The sequence below is a fragment of the Periplaneta americana genome, chromosome 2 (genome assembly GCF_040183065.1).
Source record: "Periplaneta americana isolate PAMFEO1 chromosome 2, P.americana_PAMFEO1_priV1, whole genome shotgun sequence".
Taxonomy (NCBI): domain Eukaryota; kingdom Metazoa; phylum Arthropoda; class Insecta; order Blattodea; family Blattidae; genus Periplaneta; species Periplaneta americana.
Genome location: NC_091118.1, coordinates 16,657,282 through 16,681,830, shown reverse-complemented (window position 1 = coordinate 16,681,830; position 24,549 = coordinate 16,657,282). Strand labels below are relative to the sequence as shown.

General features: G+C 38.1%; 2 protein-coding genes across 2 annotated transcripts in view; both read left to right on the top strand.

The window, feature by feature from the left end:
- The window catches only part of LOC138714245 (trichohyalin-like), a 221,158-nt gene that overhangs the window by 128,953 nt on the left and 67,656 nt on the right, over positions 1-24,549 (top strand). The window contains exons 12-13 of the mRNA XM_069846595.1: positions 11,952-12,014; positions 12,653-12,715. Coding sequence (XP_069702696.1) covers positions 11,952-12,014; positions 12,653-12,715 — 126 coding nt within the window. The remainder of the gene's footprint in view (positions 1-11,951; positions 12,015-12,652; positions 12,716-24,549) is intronic.
- Positions 1-24,549, top strand: part of LOC138714385 (protein enabled homolog) — a 110,023-nt gene that overhangs the window by 44,242 nt on the left and 41,232 nt on the right. The gene's annotated exons all lie outside the window — the stretch shown is intronic.

The window sequence follows — 24,549 nt, the reverse complement described above, 5'->3', positions numbered from 1 at the left end:
GGCTGCATATAATAAACAGTACTGAGTTAGTGAGTATAGTACGTTCCAGAAATATGTTCGCTTTTGCCAGTGACGAGAGTGCTGTCAATATTAAATCATATTTTCGCACAGGTACTGTCTTCCTTTGGCCTACGCCGCATCCCGATTTCCCCCACCAGCTTCTGCTCGCCCCTCTGTAAATGCTAGCTCTTTTTTGAAAACATTAATTTCTGTAAGGAATCGGACGTCTACGTAATATTATAAAACTTTTTAAAATAACTTAAATAAAAGCGCCTCGTTAAGTAATTAACTGTCACATTATTTTCCCCCTTTCCACAATCCTGCGACGTAACCACTTGGACAGACAGTAGATAGCATGTCTGAGTAATTTTTTTTGTGCGGGTCGGGCAGAAGTGAAGATTGAATTTACAGTACGTAAGGTACTATTTTATAGAGTAGGTACAGAATTATTTGAACCTGAGTTACTAGTACGAAAGACGAAACTGGTAATTGGAATTAGATGCAATAGTCTACTGTATAGTGCGATAATATACACAAAAGAACTGTAACGAAATGAACGACCACCATTTTAAAAAATGTGTTTAAATATCCATATTATGATTATTTTTCAATTTAACTTCATTCTCTATATTGTACGCTAATGTGCTGTAGGCAGTATAATATACACTGCATAATGAATACGTCCGCATGGATAACTCAGTTCGTGAGTAAAAACACTTATTGTTAACACTGTACTGTATTTTGATTAAACAAAACCCTAATGAAAATTATCAAACTCAAAATTGCGATATTTCATGGTTTACATAAATGGATGAACTACATTTGTATCCCTCCTATACCTAGTAAAGTGATTTGTTTGTATTTTACGCCAGTATCATCGAACTCCAATGGTGGAAGGAGGTAGCAAACGGTGTTTCGGGTTCTCAACCATTAGGCCAAAGGTATAGTTAGGTTAATATTAAAAATGTTTGTCATTTACATACAGTCTTAGAAAGAAGTTTTGTCGCATAGATACTTTATAAGTGCCAGAAAGAGGCAGTGCCATGATTGGACAAACAACGAAACAAAACTAATGTTATTACCTCAACTAGTCGCGCTCTTGTGAACCAGGTCGCTCGTCCTCAGATCATGCGCACTACTTCCTTTCTGGGACTTAAAAAGTATCTACGCGACAAAACATTTTCAGTATCTATGCGAGAAAACTTAATTGTGACTTTTTGTGGGTGTTGATTGTGTTTCGGCGTTAATTAGTAATAATGTATTTTAATTTTAATGTTCAGGTATGATATATCTCTTAAATAATTCCCACAACTAATACACTCATCTCACATATAGGCACGTTCTTTATGGGTTAGATGGGCTGGCTAAGTGATATAAAGTATGAGACAAAGTTAGCGGGTTAGTTGAGGGAATTATTTAAGTTTATTATTCATATATGACGTCATACCTGAACATTAAAACTGAACTATACTGGGTGTTCATTTCAAAGTGTGTCATGACGTCACTGTTTGTTGAGTCACCGATTTGAAGCGAGTTTCAGCTTATATGTTAGAGAAGTTGCCTATTATTTAAGGCGTTCTTCAATCTGAACTTGAGAACGTGTACGGTATAACTTGAACGTGGTAGCAACAGATGGCGGTCTGTACGGTCTGTGTGCTACCATAATCTCTTTCGAACTGTGTTTTGCGCCGGCAAGTCGTACGCAGGGTATTTGTTATCATCGGTTGCTTACGGTAACATTCCACAACACAAATCAAATGCTACGTGTCCATGTTGACCGTCGAAGTTAATGTCAACAAATACTTAAGTAATCGTCTTAACCCTCTCCCCATATCCCGACAGTACGTACTTCCAAACAGTTCACATTCTTGCCACTACCGGCGTTACCGTACGTATCGGTACGTACTCTTCAGAATAAACGCCGTACTTGCTAGGCAACTTCTCTGCCTCTTAGGTTATACACCTCTGCGGAAGTGTAGGAAGATTGAAGTCTCTAGGCTCATCGACTAGCCACATGACGGCATACAGCGAGCCATGACACACTTTGAACTGAACACCCAGTATTATAACTAATTAATACGGATAATATTAAAATGGATTTGAGGGAGGTGGGATATGAGGGTAGAGACAGAATTATTCTTGCTCAGGATAGGGACCAATGGCGAGCTTATGTGAGGGCGGCAATGAACCTCCGGGTTCCTTAAAAGCCATTTGTGAGTAAGTAACACAGCAAAACAATCATACCTACAAAAAGTCACAATTAACCATGTAATTCAGCTAAAAATGCCAAAACTAATAAATCGATGGTGTAGTCTTGTAGACAATTGTCTTAATTTATATTACTAATATTTTTTTTACTAATAAACAGGGACATCATTTTATTTTTACTTCAATTTTTATTGTACCTGAGTTTTTAAATGTACTTCACTCCCACCTCTTTTACTAATGAAGTTCAACCGTCCTCCACACAGATCTAAGACCGCATATACATTCATAGTAGCTATACGGTCATAGTAAACAGTACGTTCCAAAATATGTTCGCGTTTTCCATTGACGAAAGAGCTTTCAGTATTGAATCATTTTCGCACAGGTACTGTCATCCATTTGCCTACGTCGTACTCCGGTTTCCCCCACCAGCTTTTATTCGCCAGCTAGTGGCTGGGCTGTCTTAGCTCTTTTCTGAGAACATTAATTTCTGTTAGGAATTGGACGTCTACGTAATATTATACAACTGTTCAAAATAACTTAAATAAAAGGGCCTCGTTAAGTAATTAACTGTCACGTGATTTCCTCCCTTTCTACGACCCTACGACATAACTACTTGGACGGACAATAGATAGTATGTCTGAGTAATTTTATCTGTACCAGTCGGATAGAAGTGAAGATTGAATTTACAGTACGTAAGGTACTCTTTTATAGAGTATGTACAGAGTTATTTCAACATGAGTTACTAGTACGAAGAACGAAACTGGTAATTGGAATTAGGTACAATAGTCTATAGTGCGATAATATGCACAGAAGAATTAAAGCCTCTATCGAAATAAACGGCCACCACTTTCAAAAATATGTTTAAATATCCATATTATGATTATTTTTCAATTTAACTTCATTCTCTATTTGTACGCTAATGTGCTGTAGACAGTATAATATACACTGCATAATGAATACGTTCGCATGGATGACTCAGTTCGTGAGTAAAAACACTTATTGTTAATACAGTACTGTATTTTGATTAAACAAAACCCTAATGAAAATTATAAGAATCAAAATCGTTATATTTCCTAGTTTACATAAATGGATGAACCAGTTTTGTTCCCTCCTGTACCTAGTAAAGTGATTTGTTTGTATATTACGCCAGTATCATCGTACTCAAGTCGTGGAAGGGGGTAGCAAACGGCGTTGATTCAGAGGTATAGGCAAGTTAATATTAAAAATGTTATTAAAAATAAAATGGTGTCCCTGTACTTTGCATATTGTTCTATTTATGCTGTCTCGATGTTTTATCTTAGCCTTCAAGGGACGTTGGAGCAATGAAGTTTTCACCATGGCATTCAGAAAGATGTGCATTTTGAATTTTCCATATTATATTTTAGGACGTCGTAAACTACCGACAACTGAAGCCGCGGAAACCGGATCCGGTGATATGAATATACAGGGTGTTACTAAATTATACCGACAAACTTTGGGTTCGGATAGATAATCTTCTTTCAAACAGTTTTTGTTAAGGCATCCATGAGATGCGACACTTTCTTTCAGAGCATGAAGGGTTTATGTCATTACGTGGCTCGATCGTACAGGAAGGGATTGCAGTAATTAGTTATGTGAAAAGTGAATAAACAAATCATGAATGCTACAGAAACAATTTATTGACACAAAAATACAGAAAAACACAAACAAAACAAAGCGAATGTAAAGGAAAAGCACTCACTTCAGTGTTAAATTAACAGTATGGATCCATTGCTTTATTGTCTCATCACAAGTGCTGGAACATAGTCCATTGACTTCCAGACAAGCATTGCATCCATATGCCGTACTTTGTGGTACCCTTTCAAGGATGCCAGGCATTTCCCTGACTTCAGCTGCTGCCCAGACGTTGAGTGTTGCAAGATCTTCAGCGTCAACAAGGGTTTCATAAACCACAGGCAGTAATCAAATAGGATTAATACATGATACCGAGCTCAGGCAGTAAACAAACGCGGTCGAGGAATGATACTCCGCTGATGGAGTAAACAAACTGGGTTATATATCAGATCCAAAGTTTTGTCGGTCTAATTTAGAAACATCCTGTATGTGAAACTTCGATAACTCTCCACACTACACACGGGAGAGAAAACGCATTTTACATCATTGGAACATTTTCGCATACCTCGACCACCCGTCACTTAGCTATTCCCTCATTTCGAGGGCTTAATGTGAGACTAACGCAAGTACGGTCGATGTTTAATTCACAAAAAAATTCTTAACAGGCAATAAGCTTATTTCACATGAACTGTACCATCATGTTTTGTAGTTACGAATTGTATTATAAACAAGACTGTTCGGATTTTAATTACGATTTTTTATGGCCAAGTGGAAGAACGATGGATGTAAAAACCTGAAAATAACAATTTTTTATTACATTAATTTCATACTAAATCCTCGAATTAACACATAGAAACATAACGAAACTCAGATCAGACGTCAGTCCGGTGATCGTAAACTTACTCTGGAACGCCTGTCAGTTTAGACTATACGCACGTCTTGCAATCATATGTTCTGCTTCGACAGTAAACGGTCATTGACCTTGTAGAAACCTCCCTTGCCAACATTTGACGTAATGGAGGATTCCCTGACACTGAAATAGTCGATATTTATTTAATGTAGAGAGCAGCAAGAGAATCTGCAAACGTGGCTAGGGAGCTCTATTGGCTACGATTTACAAATCGTGGGATTACAAATGCACCAATGTTCGTTGCTGTACACCAAAGACTTGATCTCTTCTTCCTGGGATCGAGGATCGTGGACGACAACGATACGTTATTTCGTTTCGTAAGGTAACACCACTTTTCCAAAACAAATTCTTCACTAGTTAAGAAAATATTAACTTCTGTTGACAATATTTGAGGGATTATTTGATTTCCTGTGTTTCTTTTATTTCAGTAACAAGTTTTCAAAGGTGATTATCTTTTCTTTCGTGTCAGTTTAAAAGGGTGATTTCATTGGAAACACAGCTTTTTTTTTTAAATAATTACAACCATAGTTTTTAAGTTAAAGTCTTGAGATGTTCGTAATGCATCAGATAAATTTGCTAATCATATTGCATGATCATTCTACAAAAAATATAAATACGAGAAAGTTGGGTGCCCAAGCAGGATTATCTATGAAGATAATAATAGGAACTACAGACTACAGGACAATAAATAAGGGTGTGGGAGTAAAGGGCTTCCTACGAGATAATTTCAATTCTTGTTTCTTCAGATATGTCTGAACGTTACCAGAGCAACCGAAAGAAAACAGCTGAAACAAGACCGTGACGTTTCCCTTCCTGCGTTTATTAACGAAGTGATGTTTTTTACATAGTCTATAAAGTTATTTAAAAACAATTGAGGGATATCTGAAGAGCCCTGGCAACTGTTGCGACGTGAAGATTTCTGAGAGCCTATTTTGAACATTGGCTTTTTTCCCTTCAGATTCTTGCTGTGGTTTACACTGACTCCATGTTTTCCTTTATGGCGTAATGTATTTAACTTACTGTAGTTTATAAGCAGATTTCTTGTTGTCCACACTGTACATCATCTTCAAGATTTGCCAATTACATCAGGGCATTATCACTTTCTCTGTGGGGATCGTTATGGCTAGTTACGCCAAACATGCCCTGTGGCAAATCGTATTTCAAATGTTTGTAGAGAAGATTTATTTTCATTGTCAAGTGTTATGTTGCAGTAAGCAAGTTTTCTATCTTTTCATTTCGACAAAACGTGATCTGATATTCCATGTGTCTCCACATATAATTGTAGAGGAATATATAAATTCTGTACCACTCAACATACAGCCCGGATTTGAAGTTATCGTATTACCATTGTCTTCATATCGATGATCTTTTGTAAGAAGGTCGTTATCAACAAATTTGTCTCTTCACTTTAATAAATGGTTATAAATAATTTCTCCATCAACTCATATCCTTAATTTATGGAAAAAAATACAAAAAAGCTTAGGTAAAGTAACACATTTTATGAAATCATGGATCTTAAACAATTTTTTTAGATCTCCTGATTTTGTTCGTAGCTCTCTTTTTACAAAACACCATCGCTGATTGGACAAATGTAAAAATGCAATGTCGAAACCAGCTAAATCTAATGGATGGGCGTGATATTCTTCTCTATGGAATACCACAAGAAACTTTTACTACAAGATTATTTTCAACTCTTGGAAGAGAAGGGGAATGTGCCCATAGAAATGAGATTTCATGCACTAATAAATTAAGAAAGGCAGAACCTTTATCACACGGTGAGTGGATTGTTGTGCAACCTCTGAACACGATAACAAACCCTTGACTTTTGGTACCTGTCACGTGATTTATCTCTACTGATATCTGATTAATATTATTTTAAAATATAAGTCATTGCGTTACCTTACCGTTACGTTGTAACTATATTTAATAACAATCCTTTCTCCTATTGGCTGTCTTCAAGCACCACTTGTATGATCCACTCTTCCTTGCTTGTGTAAGCTGTCTGACAGCTTTATCTGGCTGTTTGTTAACCGGTAGATAAGGCACTATATAACTCCTCAGAAGCAGGGCTGCATCACTACTCATTCTCGTTTTCAACCAAGTGGTTTTTGGTTCGAACTTCTTCACTTTTCTCGCCGTGTACAAAGTCTGTGGACGATTGTGTTCGGAATTGACCAGAACTCCGTCACTGTTGGTAGCACCGTTCTTCGTTTCGCTCAGTGTTAACATAACTTCATTTTCAATTCACAAGGTAAGTTCTGGCAGTGTAACAACAACTTCTTCTTCATAATCACATATTATAGCAACAGAGGAATTGATCTTATATTTTTGTAGAAAAAAAAATAAAATTAGTTGCTTTACAATGAATAGCCTGTTTTGTCATATGTGGATTGGAAGGAAATAAAAATTGACACATTGAGCAAGAAAGAAAGCACAACCAAGCAAAGACTGCATTCTGAGTTTTCGCATTATGCAGTAAAATTATTAATAAAGACAAATTATAAACGGAAAGTATTAAATAATAATAAAAAAACTTAGTGAATATAAATACTGAACCGAAATAAAAAAAAGATAAATATTTAATTTCTAATTCTCCCATAATAACAGCAGTGGCTATCTTCAGGCTAATAACTGGACATGACTGTCTGGCAGCGCATCTCTGAAGAATTTGATTGGAATTTATAAATCACCAAAACGTGTTCTGTGCAGACTAGAAGATTCAACTATGAACTTGTATCACATACTGAACTGCAAATCCATCAACATTTCAGAGAAAAATGTTAATAACGTCAGAGACGTTTACTGAAATGTTAGAAAACAACTGATGGGGAAAATCCAATGTTTTGATCTTTGCATTAATTAGTGAATTATTTACAATAGGTAAGAACCGCTAATGTAGCAAGGGTTAACGATTTGTTTCATTTGCGCAAAACCATTGACTAATTAGTCGTTTATTTTTTAAGCGTTTATAGTATTAGTACTTAATTATTTATTGTTTTAAACTCGGGGTGGCTCTATTTTTTTATCCCCGCCCCCCTGAAATGACGCCAATGGTCATAAATAAAGATTTACAGTCAACTTAAGAAAGCGAAGGTCACTGCATGTTTCTTTAGCCAGATTCTTTGTTAGATACTCAAGACTGAAGCCGAATTTTACTATTAAGTGATAAAGTGGCATTTAATTTTAATTAACATGATATCAGTGGATTGACCAAAAATGATTTTAATTTCAATCAGGACTATGAGTGAAAATCTTGTTTCAAAGTGATTTCCGATGAGTGTTGAGGTTTAAAATTAAATAAATAATTAAAAAAAACACACAAAATAATTTTATGCAGTGAGGTCATGGGATACTTTTAGCAAAGGAGTTAGACTACCAAAAATCAGAATTACAGATAAAACAAACTCTCAGCGACAAAATTAGAACTTACAGCAGAGCTTTCAATGAGATTGATTTATGAAAAGTGTGGTTGGATTTGCGGTGCACAATAAAGACGTGTTGTTTTGTTTATCCTGAATTTTGTTTGTTGGTGAAGACACGTAAATTTGTTGCAAGTGTTTACTTGTCAAATATAGTACTGAATTACAAACAAAATAAAATCAGGCATAAATGTTAAAGTAACCTAGATACGATTTATCTAAATAAGGGAAGGTATGTAATGTATCCCCAGAAATATGATATTCTGAAGCTAGCCCTTGATATTAGTCAGTACAGTGAAGATGTATCTTTGAGAACGAAGTTTTACGGACTTGGTAAAATATTTGACCAAAGCTAAGTACTTGATGCACAGAAATGACCTTGAAACCTGTAATCCCACACATCACTTACAATTCATGTAAGATAGATGAAGTATCTGTTAACGGAAGGTCACTAGTGACTTCTGTTGTTATTACTTTCTGGTATGCAGGATGGCAAAACCCAACCCAATACCCGACCTCAAACAGCGGGTGAAGACTCTGGAAGAACAGGTACGTCCTCTCATAGAGGAGGTGAGAGTCCTCAAAGAGAGGATGGACTTGCGGTCCCTGCATAGCCTGGAGGCAAGGAAGGAAGAGGATAACGTACGGATCAACAACGACCTTAAGGAGCTGCAAGGGAGAATGATGCTGAAAGAGACGGAATTGAGACAGACACAAGCTGAACTGGAAAAGTTGAAAGAAAAATCTGAAAGGGTAAGAGATCCACTGTTGTCTTACTTATAGTTACCATTGAACACAGTTGTTGGGTCACAGTTAAAGCTTTATTCCACAGAACTATTTGCTCGTAGCAGACATTCACAAATGGGTGACGAGGGAAATTGAAGAAGAGCTAAGACCATTTTCTAGACACTGAAGAAGCTAGTACATAGTTATTACAGTGTTGTTAAATAACCAACTAAAAAAAGTAGTAACAAGCTTTTACCCCTGCTACAAGAGAGAACTGATTTGAAATGAAAGACAACATTAAGACGAATACTGAAGAAAAAGGATTTCAGGTGGAAGAAGTGTGCAGCAAAAAAAAAATTGCGGAAAACACTGTAAATTGGAATACGTGAAGATATATACAGCAAATAAGAAAGCTTAGGAAAGTGGAAAAACCGATTTTGTATCTGGACGAAATGCGGATAGATAGGCCTACCAATTTAACGTTTCCCAAGTGCTGGCAGGATAAAAATGTTACGGGAGTTTTGACTACCGTAAATGTGTCCAGAACACTCATTGTTGTTCATCAAGATGGGGTCGGTGGGGCTAATGGCTTTGTTGAGAGATTCGAATTAATATACACGGCTGGAACATAAACAGACGATTATCATGGACAGATCATACTCCAGAAATTTTGAAAAATGTGATAATGATGGTCATAGCGACAGCACCGAAGATGCGGAATCTTTTATGTCTGACTCCGTTCCCGTGTAGCCAAGTAAGTGGACGAAGTTTTCAGGTCAGAGTGTAGCGTAAAGTTCCCCCGTCCCGCCTATCTACTCCCCGCGCCAACTCGTAGCGCGAAGACAGTATCTAAGTTTTCTGTTTTCGTGCGTGGCAATTGCGGAGTGAAGTCGAAGTATATGCTGTTAATATTCGTTGTGATATAGAATTAGTGTTTCGTTTATTTTCTTTGTGACATTTTATTAGTCGCTTGTGTTTTAACGATAATACGTGACTTGTGAGAATCGTAGAAATAATTTTTAAGCCGTTTTATTTTAATAGTTACTGTACTTAGTGTTTTCCTAACCTTCCATGTAAGTATTTGGTCGGTAATTGTGACAGAGTGACCTTGAAAGCTGCAAAATCTCATTTTTATTCCTATAAGATAGATGAAGTACTAGTGACTTCTGAATAGTATTTCACTGTTGTTCTTCTTTCTGGTATGCAGGATGGCAAAACCCAACCCAATCCCCGATCTGAAGCAACGGGTGAAGACCCTGGAGGGACAGGTACGTCTGCTGCTTCCTCTAATAGAGGAGGTCAGGGTCCTCAAGAAGAGGTTGGACTCGCGGTGCCTGCATGGCTTGGAGGCAAGGAAGGAAGAGGAAAAAGTAGGGAGTAGTGACGACCTTAAGGAGCTGCAGGAAATATTGAAGCTGAAAGAGACAGAATTGAGAGAGACGCAAGCTGAACTGGAAAAGCTGAAAGAAGACTCTGAAAAGGTAAGAGGCCTGCTGTTTATATTTACACATTTCGACCCTCCCAAGTACTAACATTATAACTAAATTTTTTATGGTTTTGAGTTGTCCTAGTTAATATGGTCTTAAATTGTTTCTTTTTCTCCCAGTACTATCATTGTATAGCTCTAAACCTCCTCAATTCTATGTAAAATCTTATTGTTACTCTACATTTTTGTATACACTAATTTACACGATCATTTTAAAACGTCATTTTCATCTCCTGAAAAATGTAAAAAAAGTGAGTTACAATGTTAGTACTTGGGAGGGTCGATTTATTACTGAAGTCCTTAGAATAGGTCACAGTTAAGGCTTTATTCCACAGAACTATTTGCTCATACCAAACATTCAGAAAATAGGAGATGTGGGAAATTGAAGAAGAGTTAAGACGAATCTGTATACCCAACCATGTACACAAGGTTGGCATGTTTTAAAACAGTACGTTTTGAATGATGTGTTTAAAATTGTTTAGAATAGGGCTGGGCGTCAGGAGCGAATTCTACTCTCTCACGGGGAGCCCTGTGACTTCTCTTCAACCTCTTTCTGCCCACAAATGGTCAAACATCAGGAACAGATGCCCCACTGTTTTTGAAATCAGAAATAGAACATTGTACCAATTCAAAATTGGACTGTCAAACTTTTTTATAATGTTTCAGAAAATTATTTCTCACTGTTAATAGATGATAGATCTTCAGTGAAATAGCTATAAACATTCAAACACAGGTAAATTTGAAAATATTATTTTTTATGAAATTCGCTATTAATTTTCAAAAATGTATGTTTTTTAGTTAGTGCAATATTAATTTTGTGAACAAATAACCTTATTTAATTTAATAAACAGTGCGATAAATTTAAAATGTCTTAAATGCTGGTTTCCCGAATTTTTTGTTAAACAAACTGGAATTTCGCTAGTTTAAGGCCTAATAGCATATCCATCTGGCAACCCTATGTATAAAACATGTTTCATATTTAAAAAAAAACGTTAACTTTATAATTTTCAACAGTTAAAAGATTAATCAACTCAAAATATCATATCATAGAAGATGGGAGAGTCTCAATGTACGAAATATAATTCCTGAGTGTCCAAAGAAAAGTTCAGTTGCATACTTTTGATTACTTACAGGGTATGACTATTTGTCTACACACTTGAACAAAATTGGAATTTTTTCTTCACATTATCCATTGTGCAGTCTTCTGAAATAACTAAATCAGAATCACATGTGCAGCCCTTTCCTGTAAACCACACCATGTGTGAGAAATGTAGGACAGCAAGTCAGCTAATGGCTTTATTGCCAAGAACTCAGCATTAGTTAGCGACAATGTCAGCAATACATTTAAAAAAACGCACTATTTCATGACACTGTTTAAAAAGTATAAAAACGCTTTAAAACAAAACAAAATAGGTTTTTTTATTTTATTAATGGAACTGTTTTTTTTTTCCAACCCTGCGTGTACAAAATGTGAAGATAGTATTAGAATATCGTGTTGTTTACTAGTTGACAGTACATTTAGTAGTTGGTTGTGTGTTATTCTGTTTCTCATCGCACTGCCACCTTACTGACTGGGCTACGTCTGAACCTGATTCCTTTGTGGTTACAGGAGAAAGTAGAACTGAGGCAGAAATATGAAGGAGAGCACCAGTTGCGGCTCCAGCAGGAAAAAGTAAGTGATTAGCTGTTGCCATTTTACAGATAGAGTGATTGCACAGCACGAATAATTTTAAAATAGGCAAACATGCAGATGCTAGGGTGTGTTCAAATGGGCATGTAATTGAATGATAAATATGGGTACGCCAGTATATATCACAACATAGTGAGAGTAACAGTACTGCTAATATCTGAAAGATGAAAAGGGCGATAGCTAAGTGACAGGAGGCCGATGACAGTGACAAGGATTGATTGGATTATGTGGGGGGGGATAGCTAAAGTGTGATTTATATGGTGCCGCTTGTATTTGCTTTGAAAAAGCTTCCTTATTCACCGGCCAATTTTCTGACAAAATTTTCTAATGAAGGTGGTTATTTATTTGACTAGAGTCTTATTTTGAATTCCCATTGACTAAAATACAGTCAATGACGTGTCAGTCAAAGCAATAAGCTGGTTGATTTTACTAGCAACTTCCAAAGAAATGGCATATCAGGACTTCAGGGAATGAATCTCTGAACAACTGGTGAATACATCTGCCTTCAGTGCAGGCATGATGTGTACAAAATGTAGTTGGTTGTGAGTTATTCTGTTTCTCATCGTACTGCCACCTTACTGACTGGGCTACGTCTGAACCTGATTCCTTTGTGGTTACAGGAGAAAGCAGAACTGAGGCAGAAATATGAAGGAGAGCACCAGTTGCGGCTCCAGCAGGAAAAGGTAAGTGATGAGATGTTACCATGGTTACAGATACAGCAATTAGACTGTTGAGGGTACATTAAAGGTTGGAGCAATAGCACGAAAAACTTTAAAATAGGCAGACATGCAGACGCCAAGGTGTGTTCAAATGGGCACTTCATTGAATGATAAATATGGGTACCCCATTATACATCACAATGTAGTGACAGTAACTTTACAGGCAATATCCGAAAGATGAAAAGAGCCATAGCTAAATGATACGAGCCTGGGGATAGTGATAAGGTTGAGTGGGTTAGGTGAGGGGATAGCTAAAGTGTGATTTATATGGTGCTGCTTGTATTTGCTTTGAACAAGCTTCCTTCTTCACCGGCCAATTTGCTGGCAAAATTTTCTAATGAAGCTGCTTATTTATTTCACTAGCGTCTTATTTTGAATTCCCATTGACTAAAATACACCCAATGACAAGTTGAACGTGTTCAGGATTAATACTCACTTAAAGCGATAAGCCGGTTGATTTTACAAGCAGCTTCCAAAGAAATGGGATGTCAGGACTTCAGGGACTGAATCTCTGAACAACTGGTGAATACATCTGCCTTCAGTGCAGGCACGAGTGGTGATATAGGCAGCTGTCTACAAACCACATTTGATAAGACGCACGTGTGGCATGATGTGTTGTCCTTGTCCTGTGTAATTGGGTCCTCCAATGCTAGTTCCTTAAAAAGCAAAAGTTATGTCCTTCGAGCTTAAGATGAAAAGAAATAATTGACTACTACTGCTAAAGAAAAATATCTGTGAGGACTGTTATTAAGATATTCCACTGTTATAAACAGTTAAGAAATGAAAGAGGAGATAGGACCGTGTAAATGATTATGAGCTAGCGAATTTTCCAGCCAGATATTGATTCTGGAAAAGCATCAAGGTAACGATAACAAGGAAAGAAGCTAGTAAATAATGTTAAAATCAGCAACATATAAATCAAGCTTAAGGGGCAGGAGGCAGAAAAAAATTACAGAGGGTTAGATGAGGGGATACAACAATAAGACAGACAGGCAGATCAAACACATTACAGCCATAACCAAATCACCCTGGGTTGACATGTAAAGAGCTGAGGAATGGATTATAAAATAAAACAAATAATGCCTTATTAACATACATTTATGTTGTACTTAGGAACAGAAACACAACCTAGAACATAGCTATACAAAAATGTGTCAACAGTTGTAAAGTAAAAAATAATAAATCCGACAAAATTCCATTTTTGAGAAATTGGCTACACAAATCTGGATTCTGTATTCGATACACATACAGTGATATCGTTTGCTAGTTCAAGGATAATTCTGGTTTTTGTTTTGATGGCAGAGATATACGAGAAACCTACTTAGCATAAATACAAGATTGCAAATAATAAATACCAAGAATTTACTAGCTTCTTTTGCAATTCCGAGGAATTATTACATTCCTTAGGTCCAAAACTGGTAAGTGGTCTGGGAAGAAAAAGCACGTATAGTTTCACCATTCCATTTATAATTTTCTGCCCGAGGGCAAGTCTTTCACTGGAAGTCCATGATTCTGCAAACTTTTCTTTTTTCTGACTTCGTCTTAGTCTATGCATATGCCAAGTTATTTTAGCCGCGTTTATTTTAGGGCTTATCATAAAAATACAAATATAACATTTAATGGAGATCCGTAGGCAGAATGAGAGGCTTGCTTTAAAGCCTCTATCCAAACATTATACGTTGGTAGCTGTTGTCTCATTTCCTGATGCTGTATACCGACCATCAGCTTGATTCCTTCATGAAACCTGTTGCTTCAAGTCAGACTATCACCTAACCAGCTGAGCTTTCTCTAATCCAGAATTGTTTATATTACAGAATTACCAGGATCAGCTGGGGAAGCTGAGACAAGAACTGGAGGCTGAGAGGGAGATGAGGCGCCAGCTGGAAGAAGTAAATGTGAGTCGTTGCCATGGTTACAGTTACGAGGGAGTGTAATAGCTGCATTCAGTCATTTCTCATTTTAATAATGATGATGATAGTAATAATACTAATTATATAATAATATTAATACTAATTAGTATTATTATTATCATAAAGTCATCATAATCACCCTCGCCATCATCATCACCATCATCATCATCATCATCACCATCATCATCATCATCATTTTCATCTTCATTTCTTCTTAACCAAATTTGTTTTAATTGCAGAGTAAGGAGGAAGCACTGCGGGCTCTGCGAGAAGAACTGCAAGCGAAGGGGGAGGAACTGAAGAAGCTGGCAGACGAACTGCAAGCGGAGCGCCAGAAGACAGCAGTAAGTGTGGGCTGTTGCCATGGTTACAGTTACTGAGCAATGATTGATACAAACTGTTACAACAGAGATTGCGACCAGCTGCAGTTGGAGAGTAAACTTAATTTCAGTTTTCAGAACAATTACTACTACTACTACAACTACTACTACTACTACTACTACTACTACTACTACTACTACTACTACTACTACTATTACTATTACTATTACTACTGATACTACTACTACTACTATTACTATTACTATTACTATTACTTCTACCACTACTACTACCAGTATTCCTACGATTATTACTACGATTATTACTACTACTATTACTACTAGTACTATTACTACGACTACTATTACTACTACTACTACTAATAATACAACTACTACTACTACTAGTATTGTTACTACTACTACTAATACTACTACTACTACAACAGCTGTTGCTGTTACAGCTATTACTATTACTACTACTGTTGCCTCTGACATTACTATAATTATGCCTACTGTCACTACCACTAACATTACTGTAGTTATGGCTACTGTCCCTACTACTGACATTACTGTGGTTATGGCCACTGTCACTACTACTCACATTACCGTAGTTATGGCTACTGTCACTACTACTGACATTACTGTGGTTATGGCCACTGTCACTACTACTCACATTACTGCAGTTATGGCTACTGTCCCTACTACTGACATTACTGTGGTTATGGCCACTGTCACTACTACTGACATTACCGTAGTTATGGCTACTGTCACTACTACTGACATTACTGTGGTTATGGCCACTGTCACTACTACTCACATTACCGTAGTTATGGCTACTGTCACTACTACTGACATTACTGTGGTTATGGCCACTGTCACTACTACTCACATTACTGTAGTTATGGCTACTGTCCCTACTACTGACATTACTGTGGTTATGGCCACTGTCACTACTACTCACATTACCGTAGTTATGGCTACTGTCACTACTACTGACATTACTGTGGTTATGGCCACTGTCACTACTACTCACATTACTGTAGTTATGGCTACTGTCCCTACTACTGACATTACTGTGGTTATGGCCACTGTCACTACTACTCACATTACCGTAGTTATGGCTACTGTCACTACTACTGACATTACTGTGGTTATGGCCACTGTCACTACTACTCACATTACTGCAGTTATGGCTACTGTCCCTACTACTCACATTACTGTGGTTATGGCCACTGTCACTACTACTCACATTACTGTGGTTATGGCCACTGTCACTACTACTCACATTACTGTAGTTATATCTACTGTAATTACTACTGACATTACTGCAGTTGTGGTTACTGTCACTACTACTGACATTACTGTAGTTATGGCTATTGTCACTACAACTGACATTAGTGTAGTTATGGCTACTGTCCCTACAACTCACATTACTGTAGTTATGGCTACTGTCCCTACTACTCACATTACTGTAGTTATGGCTACTGTCCCTACTACTCACATTACTGTAGTTATGGCTACTGTCCCTACAACTCACATTACTGTAGTTATGGCTACTGTCCCTACTACTCACATTACTGTAGTTATGGCTACTGTCCCTACAACTCACATTACTGTAGTTATGGCTACTGTCCCTACTACTCACATTACTGTAGTTATGGCTACTGTCCCTACTACTCACATTACTGTAGTTATGGCTACTGTCCCTACTACTCACATTACTGTAGTTATGGCTACTGTCACTACTACTCACATTACTGTAGTTATGGCTACTCTCACTACTACTCACATTACTGTAGTTATGGCTACTGTCCCTACAACTCACATTACTGTAGTTATGGCTACTGTCCCTACTACTCACATTACTGTAGTTATGGCTACTGTCACTACTACTGACATTACTGTAGTTATGGCTACTGTCCCTACTACTCACATTACTGTAGTTACGGCTACTGTCACTACTACTCACATTACTGTAGTTATGGCTACTGTCACTACTACTCACATTACTGTAGTTATGGCTACTGTCCCTACTACTCACATTACTGTAGTTATGGCTACTGTCACTACTACTCACATTACTGTAGTTATGGCTACTGTCACTACTACTCACATTACTGTAGTTATGGCTACTGTCAGTACTACTCACATTACTGTAGATATGGCTACTGTCAGTACTACTGACATTACTGTAGTTATGGTTAATGTCACTACTACTCACATTATTGTAGATATGGCTACTGTCACTACTACTGACATTACTGTAGTTATGGCTACTGTAATTACTACTGTCATTACTGCAGTTGTGGCTACTGTCACTACTACTGACATTACTGCAGTTGTGGCTACTGTCACTACTACTGACATTACTGCAGTTGTGGCTGCTGTCTCTACTACTGACATTACTGTAGTCATGGCTACTGCCACTACTACTGACATTACTGCAGTTGTGGCTGCTGTCTCTACTACTGACAATACTGTAGTTATGGCTACTGTCACTACTACTGACATTACTGCAGTTGTGCCTACTGTCACTACTACTGACATTACTGCAGTTGTGGCTGCTGTCTCTACTACTGACATTACTGCAGTTGTGGCTGCTGTCTCTACTACTGACATTACTGTAGTCATGGCTACTGCCACTACTACTGACATTACTGCAGTTGTGGCTGCTGTCTCTACTACTGACAATACTGTAGTTATGGCCACTGTCACTACTACTGACATTACTGCAGTTGTGCCTACTGTCACTACTACTGACATTACTGTAGTCATGGCTACTGCCCTGCCACTGCCACTACTACTGACATTACTGTAGTCATGGCTACTGCCACTACTACTGACATTACTGTAGTCATGGCTACTGTCACTACTACTATCATCAGCTTCACTCAGCCTAGTGAACTGTCACCTAGCTGACTGAGCTTCCTCTGACCAGATTGTTTTGTCTGCTGCAGAAGCTCAGAGCTGCGGCTGAGGTCAGGCCCAACCTGGAGCAGAAGGACAGCCAAGGCAGGACTGAGCTACACCGGGCAGCGGAGCGGGGGGACACACACAGGGTGCAGCTGCTCCTGGATGCAGGCAGCCAGGTGAACACCGTGGATCATGATGGCCGCACGCCCTTGTGGCTGGCTGCACGTGAAGGCCGCCAGGATGCGTGCAGGGCGCTGCTGGCTGCCGGGGCGCGGCCGGATGTGAAGGGAGGACCATCTGGCTGGACTGCTCTGCATGTGGCTGCATGGTATGGGCACCGTGCAGTGTGTGAGCTGCTGCTGGCAGCTGGGGCGCGGCCCAACGAGCCTGATGCAAACCAGTGGACTGCACTGCACTATGCAGCATTGTGTGGCCACGCCCCAGTGGTGCAGCTGCTGTTGCAGCATGGCGCTGAGCGGGGGGCGAGGGATAAGGAGGGACTGACGGCCCTGGACCTGGCGCGTCAGTTCGGGCGCACAGAAGTGGCGGCCATGCTACAGGGCTGAGCGGGCGCAGTGCTGCCAACACTCCAGAAATACCATTATACCACAGTAACCAGCGGGAATGTGTTGTGTTGGCATCACTGCTCTGCGTGTAATGCTGTTACTTCATTGCTCTAGGCTGTCGTTACTCTCGTGTTGTGTGGCTTTGTTGTGGTTGGAGCTTGACATTTCGTGTCAGTAATAACCGCCACTGTTCCTGCTCGTTATGAAGCATTGCATAGTAACCTGACACGCCACTGACGCCTTTTCAATATGATGATGATGATTATTATTATTATTATTATTATTATTGTTGTTGTTGTTGTTGTTGTTATAATCATCAATATTCGATTGTCTTTATAATTCTGTTGAGTTACTGTATACAGTATTCCAATAAAAATATGGAAAATTATTTATGTTGGTATCGTTTGTTGTTACTGTATGATTGTGATACGCCACTTATTCTGCAGCATCTCTCTGAGCTATTTAGAGAACAGTAAGTAGACCTATGTTGCCTCGATCTGTCCTATAACACTGATACGCCACTGACCGCCGCTAGTGTTCCTACTGCTCACATGCACGGCAATACTAATGCCATTTTTATGCCTATATTGTTTCGCAATATCAATGTGAAGAAAGCATTTCCGTTGGCATTACTGTTTCTGTCCGCCATTTTGTAAGCGAGGTAAGAGTGAAGTTAAGTAGCATTTACACCTCGCGATACGCGAAGGAAAAAACCTTCCAATTAGTCTAATATGAGCCTAACCCTATGGATACACTTATCCCTGTACACCCCTGCCTACGGAATCAGTCATTTAGTATAACTTCTTACAAAACACTACATTGGACACCCCTGAGATATTTTTCGCCATTCAGTGATTCTACATAGCCTACACAATTAAGGTCAGACATAATGAGTCCGATTTATTGTTTCCATTCACCTCCACTGCCGACGTCAGTATGAGGTACGGACATCAGTTTCTTCCACTACCATGTCTGCATTTAAAAAAGAATGTTATGTTTTATTTAACGACGCTCGCAAGTGCAGAGGTTATATCAGCGTCGCAGGATGTGCCGGAATTTTGTCCCGCAGGAGTTCTTTTACATGCCAGTAAATCTACTGACATGAGCCTGCCGCATTTAAGCACACTTAAATGCTATCCACCTGGCTCGAGATCGAACCCGCAACCTTGGGCATAGAAGGCCAGCACTATACCAACTCGCCAACCAGGTCGACGCCTGCATTTAATGTTCCTAATTATGTCAGGTGAAGAATACAATGCGTGCAGTTCTGTGTTGTGTAACTTTCTCCATTCTCCTGTAACTCCATCCCTCTTAGCCCCAAATATTTTCCTAAGACCCTTACTCTCTAACACCCTTAATCTCTGTTCCTCTCTCAAAGTGAGAGTCCAATTTTCACAACCTTATAGAACAACCGGTAATATAACTGTTTTATAAATTCTAACTTTCACATTTTTTGACAGCAGACTGGATGATAAAAGCTTGTCAACCGAATAATAACAGGCATTTCCCATATTTATTCTGTGTTTAATTTCCTACCCAGTGTCATTTATATTTGTTACTGTTGCTCCAATATATTCGAATTTTTCCGCCTCTTCGAATGATAAATCTCCAATTTTTATGTTTCCATTTCGTACAATATTCTGGTCACGAGACATAATCATATACTTTGCCTTTTCGGGCTTTACTTCCAAACGTATCGCTTTACTTGCATCAAGGAAAATTTCTGTGTTTCCCTAATCGTTTGTGGATTTTCTCCTAACATATTCACGTCATCCGCATAGACAAGCAGCTGATGTAACCCGTTCAATTCTAAACCTTCTCTGTTATCCTGAACTTTCCTAATGACATACTCTAGAGCGAAGTTAAAAAGTAAACGTGATAGTGCATCTCCCTGCTTTAGCCCGCAGTGAATTGGAAAAGCATCAGATAGAAACTGGCATATACGGACTCTGCTGTAAGTTTCACTCAGACACATTTTAATTAATCGAACTTGTTTCTTGGGGATACCAAATTCAATAAGAATATTATATAAAATATCTCCCTTAACCGATTCATATGCCGTTTTAAAATCTATGAATAACTGATGTACTGTACCGTTATACTCACATTTCTTCTTAGTAGGCTTATATATTACACCTATATATAATATGCCTATCAAGTACAGTATCAAATATATTCAAATTTCCAATTCAACGTGGAGTAGGAATGGCCTGCAGAATTAACCTGGAGCCCTGTATCCTGTAACTCTACGACGCGGGGCACAGCTTTAAGCCTACTTCCTTCCCCAGGAAGCCATGCTGCGGATAACATTGCCGTAAATTCCGTAGCCATCGACGGGGTTCGAACCCCATCCAGTTGCTAGTACGGTGACTATGCACCCCACGACGATGCCCTCCTGTTATCACTTCCAATGAAAGTTATATCGTCTGCCATGCTCTTTTGTAAGTCTGGCGTTGTGCTGACACAACTGCAGAGGAGTCCACGTAGCTATATTCTAGAATACCATGTCGACGCAATTGGGAATTTTATCTCTCTTCACTGCATCAGCGTGCGGGATTAGTTGTTCATTTGTCTTGTTCCTGTCCGGACTAGGGAGTTTCTATATCCCAGGACGGGAGTCAAATGTGGAAATTTTAATTGAGGTAGGCTGGATATAGTTTTGTATTCTATTACAACAGCTTGTTTATGTACGAGATGTGGAAGGGAATTGAATTGGGTCTATGTATTGAACATTTTTTAGAAATAAGAAGACCTACATAATTGGGACGCATTCCCCATTCTGTAATTGTTGTAATTTATGAAATATGCAGATTTGTTTATTTTTGTCTGATGCTGTATTTCATACAATTATTAAACATAATCTAAGAAAAACGTTACTGTGTACATTCTCATTGGTTGAATTACTCTCGACACACAACTGCCCTCTATCTGTTGTGGTTGGAATCTGATCGCTATTGCCTCCGTTTAGTCAGGCGGCGACGCGGTTCATGTGCGGTTGGGTCCTGCGTTCGATGCGGTGAGTCATAATTCCAGACTTCTTTCTCTGTAGATCGTATAGGCTACATGAAATATGTATTGCAAATCCCTGAGGACAATGTGATACGACTGAAGTAGGAAATTGATTTAAAGTAGGGAAAATACCTGATTCATAACTTGAGAAATGTAATAAATACGGGAACATAGTTCGGATTTGAGACTTGAGTTAGAATTACGATTGGATTGTTACGTCACTTTCCGTGTATATTAAGTGCTTTGATAGACTTGAATTTGGAACTGGAATTGTGTTAATGGATGCTTAAGACTATTGGAAATGTAGGATGTAATGTAGTTTCAGACGAAATTCGATATGGACGCTAAGCATTTTGCTAATCAAGAAGAAAATCCGCTGAAATATCACGTCAGATGACTTCTCATTAATGCATTATAATATGTAACTTACCTGTAGAACCAAAACAATTGAACAATCCGGAATATCTATGTGTTTACTAAGGGTGTTTACATTAAAATGATTGAAAATGTTAAAATGTTCTTTGCAGGGCGGGAGGTTACATATCCATGTATTTGTCTTAATCTGGACCATAATGCATCTTGTTTTTGCAGAAGAGTTGAACAGGACGCACAGGAATGTTGCAATCGTCCCCAGACACAAATTGGGGTATAAGTACGTTCGTTTCTTTATTGATACCAGGTGACGCGTTTGTATGACGTAACAGATATTTAGCAAAGTAGGCCATTTTCCTGCATATATCTGCTATCTAGCTGTAAAAGCAGGAAAGATAGAGACATGTTGTGTAGAGTTACTTTTTGAAAACAAAATTTAGGCTATATTTTGTCAAGATTTTTAATAATTAAGCCCAAAATTTTAATTTTTTAATTAATCCAGTAAATTGAAATTAAAAATATCAGATAAAATCAAATTGCGTACTCTGTTGTAATTACTTTTAAAATGATCTAGCAGTGGCGGCATCTGGATTTCTTTTTGGGGGGTTTTATAATGTTAGGAGACACAGACAATAAGCCTCCCTGTATCAGCGGGTGATAGGTTCTAAGGACTATAATGGATAGCAGCGTATCCTATAAATAGGGACATCATTTTATTTTCACTTCAATTTTTATTGTACCTGAATTTTTTAATGTACTTCTCTCCCACTCCTACTAATGAAGTTTCAGCTGTCCTCCACACAGATCCAAGGCCGCATATAGTAAATAGTACTGAGTTAGTGAATATAGTACGTTTCAGAAATATGTTCGCGTTTTTCAGTGACGAAAGAGTTTCAATATTGAATCATATTTTCGTACAGATACTGTCGTTCGTTGCCTACGTCGCATCCCCATTCCCCCCCACCAGCTTCTGCTCCCCCCCTCTGTAAATGCTAGTGGTTGGGCTGTCTTAGCTCTTTTTTGAAAACATTAATTTCTGTTAGGAATCGGACGTCTACGTAATATTATAGAACTTTTTAAAATAACTTAAATAAAAGGGCCTCGTTAAGTAATTAATTGTCACATGATTTCCCCCCTTTCTACGATCCTGCGACATAACCACTTGGACAGACAGTAGATAGCATGTCTGAGTAATTTTTTTGTGCGGGTCGGGCAGAAGTGAAGATTGAATTTGCAGTACGTAAGGTACTCTTTTATAGAGTAGGTACAGAATTATTTCAACATGAGTTACTAGTACGAAAGACGACACTGCTAATTGGAATTAGATGCAATAGTCTATAGTGCGATAATATGCACAAAAGGATTGAAGCCTGTATCAAAATGAATGGCCACGATTTTCAAGAATGTATTTAAATATCCATATTATGATTATATTTCAATTTAAGTTCATTCTGTATATTGTACACTAATGTGCTGTAAACAGTATAATATACACTGCATAATGAATACGTTCGCATGGATAACTCAGTGGGTAAAACACTTATTGATAATACTGTACTGTATTTTGATTAAAGAAAACCTAATGAAAATTATCAAACCTAAATTTGCGATATTTCATGGTTTACGTATGTAAATGGATGAACTACTTATCTTCCCTCCTATACCTATAATCTTTTCGCTGTAAGAAAAATCCTAATGTAAACAATAGCACGTGACTGAAGTGAGGCTTCATTGGCCGCTGTTTGGCGCCATAGATTCTCAGTACGTGCTCCCGCCTACTGTTGTACATTCTGTTTCATGTTAAACATTTCTCGTTACTCGTCAAGTAGGCCTAACCTCACTACTATGCATTCGTTTGCTTGGGAAACATTTTATAATTACTGTAATTAAATTATTTTTATGTCTTATGTCTTCACAATGGACGGTTGAGGATGCAAAAATCATACTTCAGCACCACGTGCTTACGTGAACAACTACGAGCTCAAGTGACACCAGCTTGTTACAAGTTGCAAGAACAGAGTACGTCGTTAGTACTGTTGTTATTCATAGTACATAAGAAAATATAAATGTAGCTTTTCTTTTACATAGCGTTATACATATGAGTAAAGTTAAATGTTTCATCGTATTTAACAACCAGAATTCAATGTTTTATTTTCAAATAATACAAGATTGTGATTTCCAAATACGAACTATATTTTCCTCCGTCATGTAAAAGTTTCGACTGGGAGCCAATTATGTGTATGACAGCAACGTGCTTATGTTTACATTAGGATTTTTGTTATAGCGAAAACAGTATAGTAAAGTGATTTGTTTGTATTTTACCCTAGTATCATCGAACTCCAGTAGTGGAAGGAGGTAGCAAACGGTGTTTTCGGTTCTCAACCGTTAATCCGAAGGTATAGCCAGGTTAATATTAAAAACATTAGTAAAAATAAAATGATGTCCCTGTACAAGAAGTCTGTCATTTACATACAGTCGTAGAAAGAAGTTTTGTCGCATAGATACTTTATAAGTCCCAGAAAGAGGCAGTGCGCATGATTGGACAAACAATGAAACAAAACTAATGTTATTACCTCAACTAGTCGTTCTCTTGTGAACCAGGTCGCTCGTCCTCAGATCATGCGCACTACCTCCTTCCTGGGACTTACAAGGTATCTACGCTACAAAACTTAATTGTGACTTTTTGTGGGTGTTGATTGTGTTCC